General features: G+C 37.7%; 1 protein-coding gene across 3 annotated transcripts in view; it reads left to right on the forward strand.

Annotated features, from left to right (window-relative positions):
- The window catches only part of Cntnap5a (contactin associated protein-like 5A), a 902,587-nt gene that overhangs the window by 826,164 nt on the left and 58,861 nt on the right, over positions 1-17,562 (forward strand). For all 3 annotated transcript variants that reach the window (NM_001371013.1, NM_001077425.2, XM_006529774.3), the window contains 2 exons: positions 7,213-7,343; positions 13,334-13,418. In NM_001371013.1, the coding sequence (NP_001357942.1) occupies positions 7,213-7,343; positions 13,334-13,418 (216 nt within the window). The remainder of the gene's footprint in view (positions 1-7,212; positions 7,344-13,333; positions 13,419-17,562) is intronic.

The raw sequence follows: 17,562 nt of genomic DNA on the forward strand, positions 1-17,562 counted from the left end.
TATTGGGGAATAGATTCCGTTGATGTTCAGTGATATTAAGGAATAGTGATTGTAGCTTTTTATTATTTTTGATATTTTTGCAGCCATCTTCTTTTGAGTTTGGTGAAGAAAGATTACTTTCCTGCCTTTGCTAGGGTATAGTTTCCCTCTTGTGTTTGGATTTTTCATCTATTGTCCTTTGTAAGGCTGAATTTGTGGAAAGATATTGTTTAAATTTGGTTTTGTAATGCAATATCTTGGTTTCTCCATCTATGTTTATTGAAAGTATTGCTGGATATAGTAGTCCAGGCTGGCATTTGTGTTCTCTAAGGGTCTGTATAACATCTGCTCAGGATCTTCTGGCTTTCATAGTCTCTGATGAGAAGTCTGGTATAATTCTGATATGTCTGCCTTTTTATGTTACTTGACCTTTTTCCTTCACTGCTTTTAATACTCTTTTTTTGTTTTGTGCATTTTGTGTTTTGGCCATTATGTGATAGGAGGAATTTCTTTTCTAGTCCAGACTATTTGGAGTTTTGTAAGCTTCTTGTATGTTTATGGGCATATCTTTCTTTAGATTAGGGAAGTTTTCTTCTATAATTTTGTTGAAGATATTTACTGCCCCTTTTAGTTGGGAACGTTCACTCTCTTCTATACCTATTGTCCTTAGTTTTGTTCTTCTCTTTGTGTCCTGGATTTCTTGGGTGTTTTCGATTAGGAGCTTTTTGTGTTTTGCATTTTCTTTGGCTGTTGTACCAATGTTTTCTGTGATATCTTCTGTACCTGATATATCTCTTCTATAACTTGTATTCTGTTGGTGATACTCACATCTATGACTCCTGATCTCTTTCCTAGGTTTTCTATCTCCAGGGCTGTCTTCCTTTGTGATTTCTTTATTGCGTCTATTTTTATTTTTAGATTCTGGATGGTATTTTTTCAACTCCTTCACCTGTTTTGTTGTGTTTTTCTGTAATTCTTTAAGGGAGTTTTGTGTTTCCTCTTGAAGGGCTTCTACTTGTCTACCTGTGTTCTCCTGTATTTCTTTAAGGGCATTATTTATGTCCTTCTTAAAGTCCTGTATTATCATCATGAGATGTGATTTTAAATCAGAGTCTTGCTTTTCTAGTGTGTTGTGGTATCCAGGGCTCTCTGTGGTGGGAGAACTGGGTCTGAAAATTCCAAGTAGCCTTGGTTTCTGTTTCTTGTGTTCTTGCCCTTACCTCTTGCCATTTGGTTAGCTCTGGTGTGTTAGCTGGTCTTGCTGTCTCTGACTCAGTATTGTCCATCCTGAAAGTCTGTGTGTCAGTACTCCTGGGAGATGAGTTCCCTCTGGAAGGAATTTGGGTATGGAGAGCAGTGGTACAGGGTCAGCTCTGAGGTGCAGAGAGAAACCAGTAGGATCTTGTATCCTGCTGTTCCTTTTTTCCTGTGTCTTGATGGTTCCTGGAGGGTCCATCCTAGGGCAGGAGTTTGAACAGAAGTGATGGTCTTACCTGTGCTCACAGTCTTGTCTGCACTCCTGAGAGTCTATCTCACTCCTGGTAGTATTTGGGTATGGAGTGCTGTGGCAGGGGATCAGCTGTGGGTGTAGACAGAAACTGGAAGGCTCCTGGCCCAGGCTGTTGTGTCCTGAGGGTTCCAGGTAGGTCTCTCAGAGTAGATGTGGTAGTCTTATTTGAGCTCATAGCTTTGTCCACACTCCAAGGAAGCTAGCTGTCTCCCTGCGGTATTTTGGTATGGAGTGTTTTGGCAAGGGATTCAACAAACATAAATTTTAAGTATTGAGATTTTGTCCTTTATGAGTCTGTTTTAGCTCTGAGCCCTTTATTCTCTAACAAAGACATAGATTTCTGATCCTATACCAGTATCATTCTTTTGCAAATACTATTGATTTTCAATATAATTTTATATCTGTGATAGTCTTGCTCTAGCTTCTCAAGAACAAAATATTTTATTAAAATATTTAAAATACTTCATTAATTATTTTATTAAATATTGTCACTGGAATTTTAATACATTCTAGTCAATCTGTAGTTTCCTCTTGAGTAGTATGGACATTTTGATTATAGTATCTCTTCCAATATATGAATTTATGTGTATTTGTTTTCTTTTATAATTTGTGGGTCTTCTAATTTTGTAAGTGTATCACTGCCTTTATAAGTCACTTGTACAAGCCAGTGTACATACAAGTCTTAGAAATGCGCTTAGCATCGGAATAGGCATATGTAGTTTCTCAAGTTTGGTGTATTGCTTATGGTTTATTTTGTGAAACCAGAGTGGCATTACTGCATTTATTGTTCTAAGGACTTCTAAACAGTGCTTTATATTTGTAGGATGGGATTTAATGGGTGTTGGTGGGGGCAAGAATGTTGAAATTTAAATTTCAATGTAAGCCTTGTGAAACGTGAGAGAAAAATCTGTAAAATGACTGATGTTAATTGTCCAGATTTATTTCACAGATTTAAATTTCTCTCTATTTGAGTTTCATATAAAGTAATAGTATGCATACAATTTTGCCTATTATGTTGGTGGTTATTACTTTTTTTTTTCAGTGCCAGGAATCAAACACATAGCCTTGTGCGTGATAAGCCCAGTGTTCATTCACTGAGTCTTGGTAATGACCTTACTCTGAACAGTTTTGATGACAGAATAACAAAGTATGAAAATAATTTTTAACACCGAACATGAAACAAAACTGAGTAACCAATGACATTTCAATTATATTGATAATAATATCTAATTAATATTGAGACTCTGAATGTAATTTAACATCTTTAAAGAATTCATAGGGACCTATTTATAAGTGGAATTTGAACTGATATACTTAGTTAAGATGAAATCCTATTGGATCATAATGATAGCTAAACACAGTGACTGGAGTTGTTTTTTTAAGGCAAAGGAGATGTGTACACAGAGGTACAAAATATCTTTTAATATGTCAGAAATCAACTTAAGCTGATGATAGGAATTATATTAGGAGTGATACTGATTGAAAGGAAAAAGGATTGCACCAGCTTCCAGAAATTAGAACAGACACAAACACACACACACACACACACACACACACACACACACACTTCATCCTCTCCCAAAGACTTTTAAAAAGTGTCTGCTGATAATTTAACTTCGAACTGGTAGCCTCCAGAGTGATCCTGTCCCCCAGCCACACTATACATTTCAAAAGGCAGCCTATGGAGGCAAAAGTCTCTATGAGATTGTCCAGTCTCTTTTATAGAGACATTCAGGTGTGTGCCTACCCTGTGATTTCAACATTAACGAAAGACAGGGCAAGGAAAACTAACCATCAAGTGAGAGAAGGAGTTAGCAGTGAATTAAGAATAAACTAGGGGCAGAAATATTCTCAAAATAATGAATTTATCATGAAGAAGAACGACCATGTGAAATGCTAACAAGAATTAGATATGGATTCTAAATAAGCAATTGGATTTAGAAATGTCACTGATGACATTAATGTTAGAAGTTTTGTGGGGTTGCCCAAATAAATCTGATCAGATTGTGGTTGAGAGAAAGAATGACATACGAAACAGAGACAGAAAGCATGGGTAGAGCCTAGAAATTTCCAGTGTAGATCTGAAACGAATAGAAAAATTATAGGAGATGTTATGGTAAAGAAAATTAAGGATATTTCTGTTATGATAAGAAAATACAAGTGAGAATGTGGTTATAAATATGTTAAAAAAACACAGATTGTAAAGGAGAGAGGAATGGTGGTTCCTGTGGTAGTATCTTTAACTAGGCATGAAGAATGAGAAGAAATGTATAAGTTGAATGAGAAGAAATTCTGGAGCTGACAGGTTATACTACATACTGTGTAAGCATTACAAAACGTAGTGTTTGATTGCTTTAGTGTTCTTAAAAGTCTGGGGAAGTTGCTTGCTCAATAAAATGCTTGCCATGAAAGCATGAGTGCCTGAGCATGGACCTCCATGTTCATGGGAAAACAAACAAACAAACAAACAAACAAGCAAGCAAACAGGTCTGGTGATCTACAACTAAAATCTCAATTCGGAGAATGTTGAGACATGAAGACATAGAGGGTTCCATGGCCACAAAGTCTAAGGAGTCACAGTCAGTGAGCTCTCCAATGAGAGACCCTATTTCAAAAACTTAGGGGGGGGAATATACCAAGAAAGACACTCAGTGTTTTCTTTTAGCCTGCACAGGTGTACAAATGAGTATATTTTACACATACATACACACAAACATGAGCACACGCGCGCGCGCACACACACACACACACACACCAAACGTTTAGAGAATGTACACATTCCGTCAAATACAGTAGTGTATGTTAGGATAAAGACAATAACAGGCTTATGATTTTGGAGAATCAAGGTAATTTCCCAAGAGAAACAATAGTATGTGCAAATCTGAAGGATGAGGGGAAAGGAGCCTAATGTGAAAAGTTCTCCCACTGAAGGGCGTTCTGCACAGGAAGGACTGGCTACTTGGTGCTGCTGCAGTCTGAAAGAAGTCTATGATATTTAGAGGCAGATAGATTTAGTTTCTGCACCACCTGACTCTAAAAATTATTAAGTAAATACATTAAGAAGTTATTCAATTCCTAACACTTTCTTTTTTGCTGGTTTTTTCTATCTGTGAAATGGAGGGAGGAAAGCATAGAGTTCTAGATGAACATGAAAGGTAGGAAAACAACCATGATGATCTTTTACAAAGGCAACTGATGCCCTTCTGTCTAATGTGATGAGATCATTTTTAGGACATGAATATGAAGCATCCTTATCACTAAGCTAGTTCTAGTTTTTTTTTTTTTGTATAAGTTTTGCACTGCCATTTTCAATTTAAGACTTTTTATTATATTAATATACTCATTATGTGTTTCTGTATGAATATGTGAATATGTTGTATGACATGCCATATGTGTGGAGTTCAGAAAACAACTTTTGAGAGTCAGTTCTCTAGACGTTGTGGGACCCAGGGATTGAATCCAATTAGTCAAAAACCCTTACCATCTCACCAGATATGACTATTATTTTTAAGTAGTAATTTACACAGAGAGAGAGGGGGGAAGGGAGGGGGAGGGGGAGAGGAGGAGAGGGAGGGGGAGAGGGAGAGAGGTGGTGGGAATAAAAACCTAGAATTGTCCCAAAGTTATTTAAAAAGTGGAATAAAAAGAAGATAGACTTTGAATGTTTTAACATTAAATGGGCTAACACTAAAATTTTATGGGATGCTTTTGGAGACTGGAGTGCATTCTATTACAAATGTTTATTCAGGAACGTATTTGCAAAAGAAGAGATAACTGCATCTCAAAAAACTCATTTTATTTTAAATTTTTATATTGTAAAGCAACAAATCTTTGCACATATTTGAATGAACAATACTGCTAATGTGCAATAGAGAGAATAGTGAGACCACAAGGGAGTTAAATGCAGAATGATGCATTGCTCTCAATGCAATTCTGACCTGGCACTTAGCCTATTCTTTAGTTTATTGTATTTATAGTACATTCCCTGTGACAGTGCTGCTACCTATGGGACTATAAACCTAAAGTGTTTATCATTGAGTAGGTTTGACAGAGGGGTGTGGAGTTAGAGAACCCTAGGCAACAGGAAGCCAGTGAATATTGACTTTCACAGAAGTATTCAGTGAACGAAAAAGGGGATTCAAGTACTGGGACAATGACTAAGGGTATCAGTCTTTAATACATATGTGTTGTTTTCATATGATTGCCAACAAAGAGAAAAATGAGTGAGTTGAGGAAGGTCAAATAAACATGAATATGTAAAGGAATGATTACAATCCATCTTCTTGGCCCAATTTGAGTAAATGTACTTTTCTCCTTAATGTCCCTCATAGTATGACACTGTACTCTGTTCACAACATTTGCTGTTTTTTTTTTTGTACTCAAGGAGAGTTTCTGATGTCTGAGGAAGACTCCCACTGTACAATGCAGCTGACTGCACAGTAGTAGAATCATGTATTATGCACTTGGGACACTCTGCTCAACTATCTCGGTTAGCTATGTTGGAAAGCTGAAATGAACATATGCCTAAGATAAGGACACCAAAGGATATCTGTCTTCCATGCCATGTTTTCATATAAAGGAACTTTTAAATTAAAAATGAAGAATTCATACTAAGCCCGGTGGTGGTGGCACGCACCTTTAATCCCAGCACTTGGGAGGCAGAGGCAGGCAGATTTCTGAGTTTGAGGCCAGCCTGGTCTACAAAGTGAGTTCCAGCACAGCCAGGGATACACAGAGAAACCCTGTCTCAAGAAAAATAAATAAATAAAAAAATAAAATAAAAGAATATTCATACTATAGGAGCTACTTTCTTTATGCTGTAATGTTTTGTCTTCCTATACCCCTCAGTCTTCTTTCCCCTCCTCACACAAAACAAGGCAAGAGATGAAAGTACTTCATATGCCTTTCAGAACTGTCCTAAATCTCCTTTAGTTTCCTTCCATTATGCCAGTTTAGAGATTATGTTAAAATTCAGTGGACTGGTTTGCTGATCTTGTGGATAATGAACAGTTACTTAAAAAAAATACTCTCCCAGTAAAATTTGAATTTCCTAAGGAGACATGAGGATTTAGATTGGTGACCTTGATAGACCGAACTTAAACTGGAAACATTATATGGCATCCCTGAGGATTAAAAACAGGAAGGTCTCCTCTCTCTCAGAGCTCAGAAGGAATAATGGTATTGTAAGAGAAACCATGTCAGGAGAGTATATGTCATCTTCATGATTTGTATTCCAGTTACAAAACTGGTCAGTTGGTGTGCTTGTCAATATGAATCTCTTATTTTCAATCTCCTCCTCTTCCCTCCCTGTCTTCTCTCTCTTGCTTTCTTTCTTCCTTCTCTCTCCCCTTTCTCTTTCTTTTTAGTTGCTTTTTTGAGGCAGGGTCTCACTCTTGAGTCCAACCCTAACCTTCCTGTCTCAGACTGTGGAGTGCTGAGATTATAATTCTACACCATTGCTCTGATATCAAACTAGAATTTTAATTTAAAACGGCATGAAAACATTCACAAAACAACAACAGAGAAATAAACTCACATTAATCATTATTAATATTCAGAAGTTTGTATTTGAACTCTGATGAATATATAGATTAAGAAAAACTTGATGCCAAGTAAGAGAGGTCCAGAAAACAGAACTAACCCCCGAATGAACAATTTGATCACATCACATCTTTCTGTGTTCTTGATATTCTTAATTCTAATCCCTTCTTTTTTCTTTCAAGGAAGTTTACAGGTTCGATATCGACTAAGCAAGGATGAAAGTCATGTATTCAACATGGACACAGAGAATCTGGCCAACAGAAGAGTGCATCAGGTGAAGATTAGCCGAGATGGTCCAGAACTTTCCATTCAGGTATTTCACTTCTCACCTTTCCACACAGCCTACATGCCAAGGCTTCTCTATCAAACATAATCGAGCTCCAGGAGGCCACATACCAGAGTACAGAGAAGACCCAGAGTCTAGCCCAGCCCTTTGCATGTTCCTCCTTTCCTATTGACATTCTCATTACCTAGAAAAGTGCTAGACGTGCAAATTCTTGAATTCCCAACCAGAGCTATTCTATCAGAAACCACTGGATAGGAAGAAGTACTGGAAAGTGTAGCTGTGCTCAAGTTTAATCAGCTCTTAACCAGAATGAGTAACAAGAATAATGCATGCAAAGAGGAAAGAAAAGAGACTGTAGAAGGGCCTTATGGGAAGTGGGAATAGGGTCTAGGAACAGAAGGGGGCACAAGTGATACAGAAGTCCTTGGGAAAACACAGGTCTCCTCTATACATTACTACTTTCTTCCTAGTGCAAACTGGATTTTATAGACAGAGAAGAACTGCCTGGGTAGAAAAGACAGGTTTCTGATGGATTTATGTGTGCACAGGGAGAAGTGCCTGAGAAAACAGTGTGATAGGCTTATGTAAACTATTATTGACTCTGTATAAAGATCCAGCAGAAGAATAGGGCAGATCCTAATAAAGTCTAGCCAAAGTTTAGACTACCTCTCTTTGATAATCAGTGAGAATGTTAATCAGCTTAACAATCACCATTTTGCTTAGATAAGTTTAATACATTCCACTTGTATCCTCTAAATTTGTCACATAAAATCCTATCCTCTTCCTTGCTACCAACAAATGCAATGACATCTTTTTCTTTTTCTTTTTTTTTTAATTAGGTATTTTCCTCATTTACATTTCCAGTGCTATCCCAAAAGTCCCCCATACCCTCAACCCCACTCCCCTACCCACCCACTCCCACTTTTTGGCCCTGGCGTTCCCCTGTACTGGGGCATATAAAGTTTGTGTGTCCAATGGGCCTCTCTTTCCAGTGATGGCCGACTAGGCCATCTTTTGATACATATGCAGCTAGAGTCAAGGGCTCCGGGGTACTGGTTAGTTCATAATGTTGTTCCACCTATAGGGTTGCAGATCCCTTTCCTCCTTGGGTATTTTCTCTAGCTCCTCCATTGGGGGCCCTGTGATCTATCCAATAGCCGACTGTGAGCATCCACTTCTGTATTTGCAAGGCCCCGGCATAGTCTCACAAGAGACAGCTATATCTGGGTCCTTTCAGCAAAATCTTGCTAGTGTATGCAATGGTGTCAGTGTTTGGAAGCTGATTATGGGATGGATCCCCGGATATGGCAGTCTCTAGATGGTCCATCCTTTCGTCACAGCTCCAAACTTTGTCTCTGTAACTCCTTCCATGGGTGTTTTGTTACCAATTCTAAGAAGGGGCAAAGTGTCCACACTTTGGTCTTCATTCTTCTTGAGTTTCATGTGTTTTGCAAATTGTAACTTATATCTTGGGTATGACTTTATTTTCTTTCTTTATCTGTGACCTCTGAGTCCTTTTAAAAAGGAAACACACATTCTCACTAGCCTGTTTCTTCCTATCTTCACCTGAGAACTTGTGTGTGCTCTCTTTGTCTCCCCCATGGTTAAATTCAGTAGTCCAGCCTTCTAAGGCCCACCCTACTATTAATGAGTCAGATCTCATGGCCTTCTCACAAGCATAGCTCAAAAGTCCATCTGTCTTCTAGCCTTTTAAACACCTTTCCAGATCCACCAAATACTTGTCTGAAGTACAAACTAAGTAATTATTGAATGCATCAAAAGCAAGCAAGCAAACAATCCTACAAAAGTCTTTCTGGCTCAAAAGAAGAAATACATCTCTCATCAGTTATTCAGATTACTAGATGTAATATTGTCAAGTTTCTTAGAAAAGTCAATATATACCAATTTCCAAAGTGAATATTCCATGTGAATTACCTTATTAATTGCTGTGAAAATGCCTTAAGAAAGAGCTTAAATGAACTCTGGCTTGCAGTTTTAGAGTACAGTCCATCATTGCCACAGAAGCATAATACAGCTGGTCACATTCCTTTCCCAGTTAGGAAGCAGAGAGAGATGAATGCTGGGGCTCAGCTCATTTTCTACTCTTTATTTATCCCAGAACCCCAGCTTTTGGGATATCGCTGTAAATATTTGGGGTATGTCTCTCCACCAAAATTAATCCAATCTAGAAACTCACCCTCACAGACATGATTAAAAGTTTATTTCTAAGGTGATTCTGAGTTTCTTGTAATTGACAATAAAGATTAATTATTACACTTTTATTCCCCTTAGTCTCAGCATGGTACACAAAAATGTACTTCTCCGGGCATGAATGATGTTACTTTTATAGAACCCAATGTTGGAGAGTTGTATATATTTCTGGGGAGGTATGAGCAAATGTTTACTCACTCCATTCACAATGGCCTGGCACTTCACACAGTAATTAATTTAAGATAATTCCTTACAGTCATGTCCAATGGTGGATGCAATGTAGGCAAGGAAACTCTCATTGACTCTTTTCCAGTTGACTTTAGGTTGTGTCAAGTTCATTCTCAAACTAAGACAAGTGGTATGACTTCATTGTTTAAGGTTGGGAGTATCCTGGCTGGAGCCTCACTTTTTGAAACCCCTGTAATCACTGTGTAGACAGATATATTTCAAAGTGAGTGGTATAAGGCAAAAATTACCCAGAAAGGTTCTCTTTCCCTTTAAACGTGTCACAGAGAGAGCAATGGATAGAATTTCAGGGGAGCTTCAGGGAGGCTCATTTTGATGTGACCTGTGGGAGAACATAAGTGATAAGTTATTTCTTAGACAACAGTGAAATGAGCCAATTCAAGTCAGATTAGATTATATTAAAGGAAGGCTTACTGGGAACCTGATTTGGGTAAGTTCACTGGTCCCAGGGATTGTAGTCAGGGTAGTCACCATGGGTGGTGGAGAGAAAGACAGAGAGGGCAAGGGTGTGCTCTCTCACAGTGGGGAAGAGAAGGAGGAGAAGAGAGAGGTGGGGTGAGCAAAGTGTTTAGATTATATAGGGAAGAGCCTCTGGGAGGAAGGCAGACAGCATAGCCTCTGGGCTGGAAAGCTCAAGGTTGGGGGCAGGGTATTCCAGGTGGGGACTAAGGGATGCTGGAAGAACCAGGAGGCCAGATCTGCTTTGACATGTAAAATATGTACCTTAGTCCCTTGTCCCAGTCATACATAAGTATGACTATTAGTTGTTCCAGTTAGATGGACATTCATAAATAATCATTAGACATATAACACAAACAATTCCCATGACATCAACATTTTACCTCTTACCTATTACATCATTCCTGAAATGAGTAGGAGAAACACATTTGAACATGTGTGGGTTAGGATGTAGGTTAGTGCAGATGCTTAATTGGTGAATGATAGGAATCATAATTATAACTTCCTGTTTGTGTAATGTGTGTCTTTACCATGTGGAGGCCATAGGACAACCTCAGGTCTTAGTGCTGAGGAGATGCTGTCCTCCTTTTTGTTTGTTTTATTTTTGTTATGTTTTGTTTTGCTGGTATTGTTGTTTAGTTTTTTGACATGAGGACTATAAATCACAAAGAGGAGCCTAGGTTGGCTCTCTAGTGAGCTCAAGAAAACTTGCCTCTTCCTCTCAAGTGCTGGGATTACAAACACATGCTATCACACTTGACATTTTACATGGGTTCTAGCACCAAACTGATGTCATTGTCCTTCTGTAGCAACCATTTCATCCGTTGATCTATCCCCTGTCCCTTGTTTGTTTTTAATTTTAGTGAAGTTCTGATGGGAAAACAGGGCATGTTCTGTTGAACATTTCACAAATAATATTCTGAATAACTTTACATTTTCTGTCCTCTTTACAAAGACAAGTAGAACACAGAGAAAGCAGTAAAATGCATGTGTTTCATTTCTCTATGTAACTTTCACCAGTCAATTCATAGTCGATAATAAACAGCCACTTGTTATTTGCAAAATGCTGAAGAAAGCAGAAACGACTAAAGTAATGACCTTATATTTTTATCAAGTCAGTTTGCCAACCAGGAAGATAGCATGTTTGTCTTTGTGACCATTCTAGCACCATTCCAAGCACGCGCGCGTGCACACACACACACACACACACACACACACACACACACACACTACATTTATACATACATACATACATACATACATACATACATACATACATACATAAATTCTTTCTTGCTCATCTAGAAAAAGTTGTTTGATATAAGCGAACAGACAAACATAACAACAGCAAAAAGCAGGTCTTCATGTATCCTTAGCCCTGGGTCAGCCCATATGGAGCATTTCAGGAATGCTATACACCTGTTAGAAAGACCAGGTGATTTATAACTACACCAAGAAAGATCCCCAGCACTCCTGAATGTCCCTCTCTATATAATTTTGCTTTTAAAATTGCCCTTTTCAGGACAGTTAGACAAATCTTGGTACTTGGGGACACAGACAAGAATCTTGAGTCCAGAAACAACATGGCCATGCAAAAATTTATATGTACTCATGTGTGCCTTGGTTGAGTTGTTCACCATTGTGACTTCTCTTTCTATGTCACTAACATTGTAAGGAAGATGACATTCAGAAGTATGCACTTATGTCCTGTTTTATACAGTGTTTATCAGATAGGAAATATTGTAGTCTATTTAAAAAACAATGAGATATCATTTATCCTATAATTTATTCTAAACTATTACACATTATGGCTAATAGTTTGGAATAAATTATAGGATAAACTACAAGGTCAGGAGAGTCCTAAAGAGAGACACTCAGTGGATGTGTGTAGATCGAAAGTTGTGGTTGGAGGAACTATATGGAAAAATTAGGTGTTAGTCCTGATCCCTTTGACTTTTCCCAGACAGAGCACACTCACTCAATCCTTTCTTTACACCTTTCTTTGCCTTTGCACTATAAAATGATGAGAATAGCATCATTTGGAAGTTCAGAGTGAAGATTGGAAAGCAGGGGTAGGGCTCACTTAATGAAGCATTTGCCTTGCCAGCATGAGGATATGAATCTGAGGTCAGATCTCGGAATCCTTATAACAATCTAGGAGTGATGACAACCACACACTTGTAGTACCTGTAATGGTATGAGAGAGGTAGAGGCATACTGTTTCCTGGGACCCTGTTGGCCAGGTAGCCTAGCCTACTTGGTCAAGTTCTAGGACAAAGGAAGATCCTGCCTCAGACAAAAAGTGGAAGGCACCTCAGGAATAGCACCTGGGTTTATCTTCTGACATTTAAATAATATACAATGATAGAGATGGAAAGGATCTACTGGATCTGACTAGACTGAGTAAAATGGAGATAGATTGGAGAAGCAGCCCCAGGAAGGAGAAAGAGGAGGGTAGCAAATCAGAATCAGCAGTATATGAAGCCAGAGGAGACTACCCAAGGAGCATCCTAGAAAACAAGGCCTGGAAAACCCAGCAGTGACTTCTGTTCAGCCTTCCAGTGTGAGGTGACCAGCCATCACTGTCAACGGCAGTAATGTGTGCAGTCTCTCCTCCAATATCTTTTAAATTATGTTTCATGATTAGGAAATCCTACAGCCCACACCTGAGAGGTGGTCAGGGATAGGGAGGAAAAGAAATGACAGTGGCTGTAAGAGCAAGTGGGGAGAAAGCAATGTGAATGGGCCGTGTAGCTTGGTCCCATTTAATTGTCCCAGAGCAGGTACCCAAGGACATCTCTGCTTACTTATTTTCAGGGAAGACTCCTGTGAAAAATTCCGAGTGGGGAAATAAAAACAAGACAATAGCCCTGTAGGGTTTCTAAGGAAATGGAAGTCCTTGAAAGATCCATTTTTTACAAGGAGGAAAGAAAAGGGACTTTATGAGCATCTTTGCAGAACTGCTAGGGCATTTTGCATCTCTCTTGAGAGAGAATTCCAGAGAGCAACCTGCCCTGTGTGAGACTGGAAGTGGTTTATAAATGGAATTTCTTTATGTCTTCTCAAATCCTGGGCTATGGATTTCTTTTGTATTCCTACAGATGGACCAACAACTCTTCAGCTATAGCTTCTCCCCAGAAGTTGAGTTCCGGACACTGAGGTCACTTGTCCTAGGCAAAGTCACAGGTCTGTTTTTCTATTTTATACTTTTCACCGAATGTTGTTAAACTTAATGAACTTTTCATCTCTGTTTCTGCGTTCATTGATTCATATATGAAGACTTCACTCCCATCTGTAGTCCTGATATAGGCTGTGAAACAGGATATATTAAGACATACACATGGCAGTGAGGCAAAGTGCCATTCACATCTGCTTTAGTAATTGGTTAGCTCACGATTAATGGTTAGTTATTTGCAGTAAGTGATTTGTTGGTAAATTGTTAGTAATCCAGGAAGAAAAGTAATCAAGTAATAAAGCAAATTAACATTTTAATTTAAGTTTTATAATTATTATTATTTTTTACATAGTCACCTTTTTACTTACATCTTCTTAGTTTTAAACTAAGGAAATGAAGTAAGATGAGCTGCAGAATTGAATGCTCCATTAGAAGTGTGAATCTTCTTGTTTATTCTGTAGGCTTTTGAATTTTCACTTTATATTTGATAATATGTATTGCCTGTACAACAATGAACTTTTGATATTTTCCTGGAGAATTAGATATTTTTAATGTCATCTGATCTTTAACAATGCCTCCTAGCTCCTAAATATATTTTGGCTACAACTAAGGTAGATATTAGTCCTTTGCACTGGTTACAATTTATACTACTTTTTGTATCCTTTTCTTTTAATATATAGTTTTTTATTTTTAAAGCCTCCTTATGATCTTGTGTAGAACATAGTTGAGTTTGATTTTACTTACTGCTCATGTGTACATGAGTATAATGTTTTGTGTGTGTATACATTCACATGTATGACCTTGAGGAAGTAGATGGCATTGTATGCTTTTGGAGATCAGCAAATTTGGGTATTCATTGTTCTACCTGGTTTGAGATAGGATCTGTTGTTCTCTACTTTGTACAACATGATATAAAAATACCTGTAAAAATAGCTGTAAAAATACCTCTGGTTTATATGAGTATGCAAAGTCAAATCTTCCAGCAGGCAACTCCCTCGCTCCATTTTTTTTATTATCTGTAATATCTGGGTAACTATGTTTTAGAAATTAGCAAACTATAGGTATTTTTGTAGATTTTGAAACTATTTGTATATTTGGACTTCTGACTTCCCTGTTATTTCCTACTTTAAAAAAAACTCATATTCTTTGGTTCTGCTGGTTACAGTACAATTTAGAACACATTGACAATTTTAGATACCTTAAGCAGGAATGCAGTTAATTCTGAGTCTTAATATCAGCTTCCGGAATAAGTTCTCAGAAAATCTGAGGGTATTTGTATGTTACTTGGGGTGCTTTGGTCACATACTAATCATTGACAAAAGTGTAGAAGCTGCTCTGACTCATTTACCAAATGTAGACTTGCAAGACAGAGGAAATAGTCTCTGAAAAATTGCTGTAGAGAATGAGTTGTGCTAACAGTGTAACAGCTTTGGTAGGACAAGAAATGACCAAGTGCTTCTCTAGTCTTCTAGATTTATAAAGAATATGGCATTTCTAAAACATCATGTGTGTATAAAATAAGTTGAGAAAATGTAAATTTAAGTTTTCCAAGTAACAGTCAGATGAATCAATCAATTCTGAGTTCCAGGCCAGCCTGGTTTACAAAGTGAGTTCCAGGACAGCCAGGGCAATACAGAGAAACCCTGTCTCAAAAAACAAACAAACAAACAAACAAATAAACAAGCAAACAAAAAAGACTTCATGATGGGCTTATTGCTCACCCTATCATCATTATCATCATCATCATCATCGTCATCATCATCATCATCATTTTCTCCTTTCTGAGACAACCCGATTTGATATATTACTTTTCTTTCTTAAAGTCTCTTAATTATCAAATTTTATCTGAAGGAATGCATTTATCTCATCTTGACTCTAAGAAGATCATTTTGTCTTCAGAAAATAGCCATATTATATGTCAGATGGAGAGAGACAGAAGGGAGAGAGGAAAGGGAATAGAGACTGGGAATGGAAAAGGTAAGAGGAAGAGGTAAAGGGAAAGGGGAGAGGGAGAAAAATCACTGAAAAATTCTGAGTGGCTATACTGACAGGAGCACTGGTTTATGACTGCTTCCAATGCATACTTCTCACAGCTTTGCATCCATGGAGCTAGAAATTATATGAAGAGGGATCACACTGAGAAAATCACTGATGTGCAAGCCAGTCACTGCCATTCTTTCAAATGCAGATGTGCCCATGAGCACATTCCTTCTCTCTTGTCTCCTTGTACTTGAGATATCCTCAGCTGGTTCTATCGTTGAAAATTATAACATACCAAACACCCAGAACACACAGTTGCTTTGATTATATGTTCTTATGCATAAGAAAATTGGTGGGAGGGTATATGTTGATGCACAATTTTATGTTTCTGGTTATAGATTTCTTTTTAAAGTTTGCTGCTTGATATTTTTATACTTTCAGAGTCTATTCACTACTTCATAACTTCTTTCTATGTAGTCACATTCAGTATTCATCTTTATCCATTAATTCTCAGATTTTCAACATACCAAATATTGATTCTTTCACATTCTATGTACTCAACTCTGAGATCTGAGTCTGATCAATTTTAGACTGTAAAATTTCACTCTCACATATTTCTACCCTTAAAGACTTTGATGTCAAAACAGTAAAAATTTGAGGTATATACAACACTTTTATATTTTTCTACTTGTGTGTGTGTGTGTGTGTGTGTGTGTATGTGTGTGTGTTTGTGTGTGTGGTTGTGTGATAGAGAGAAGTACAGAGAGACAAACACACACACACACACACACACACACACACACAGGGTGGGGGGGGAGTAACATTTCACAAAGGACAAGAGAAAAACATATTCAGGCAAGTCAATCATTTCAACAAAGCCATCTCTTCCTGGAGATTCCTCAGGAAGTACAATTAGATATTCATCACCTAAGGTGTTTCAAAGCCTTTGTTTTACTTGGTGCTCTTATAAGCTACAAAAATAGATAGATAGATAGATAGATAGATAGATAGATAGATAGATAGATAGATAGAATCCTATAATTCCTGTGGCTTGAAGTTTCCAAAGACAAAGAAAACAAAAAGTCATAACAACTGCAACAGGAGACTTTCCTGGATGAAGACTGAACCTAGGTCCTCCATTTGATACGCCAGTAGTACCCTTATTTCTTAGCCTACTGCTAGGACCAAGGCTGTCCTAATCTATTCTCCCTGGAAATCAGAATTAAAGGGTTATTATTATTGTTTTCCAATACTAATAGGTAATTTCTGCATGATGTACAGATTTCGGGGAAAACACTCTTTAAAATATGGAAACATGTTAATATCAGATAGAAAAACCATTAACAATATAATTCTAAATTGACACTTAGATGGCGTTCATAGCATACTGATGGTTACTTGTTTGTACAGCTAGTATTTCTTCTATTTGGTGATTTTGTAGCTCAAAGCTCAAGCATATCAGAGATTATTTCTAAAGACAAAATGGGCTAAGCATTTTCTTAGGTATTTTCCCACATCTACTTGACCCTAAAAAATGTACATAGAAATGAGCTAAACTCCATTTCACCCTGTAGGAAACCTGGAAATCACAGAGCAATGGGTGAAAACCTTCAAATACTTTTGATCTAGTAAGCTGACACGCATTCTCAGGGTGTCTATTAAAGAACAGGCTTGTTCAATTACAGTTCTTCCTGTATTTTAAGTCTGTGGCATACTTCTCAGCTGCACTGTAAACCCGAGTGAGAATCCTGATTGTTAATGCATCTTATAGAGGATGACAGAGTAGGCTTACACTGTTAATGAAAGGTATATTCCTTGAAGTACTCATTTTGAAAGACTGTAGTTTCATCTTCCCTGTATGCTCATTTGGGTATTTCAGATGATTCAGATCTGGTATATTCAATATAAAACTGAAAAACAAAATTGCAAAGTGAATGGTGCTATGCTTATCTATGTGCATGCATATATCTCTTATTTATGTGAGTACTACTGCACACATGCCTTGTCAGAGATCTGTGTGGAGGTCAGAGGACAATCATGGATGTTGATCCTGGGCTTCTACATCCTTAGAGGAAGAGTCTCTTGTTCAGCACTCATTACTTCAGGCTAGCTGTCTGGAAAGATCTTCCTCTTTCTCTTTCCTGTCTCAAAGGAAGAACACTGGGATTCCAGACT

This window comes from Mus musculus, chromosome 1 (assembly GCF_000001635.26).
Source record: "Mus musculus strain C57BL/6J chromosome 1, GRCm38.p6 C57BL/6J".
Lineage (NCBI taxonomy): Eukaryota > Metazoa > Chordata > Mammalia > Rodentia > Muridae > Mus > Mus musculus.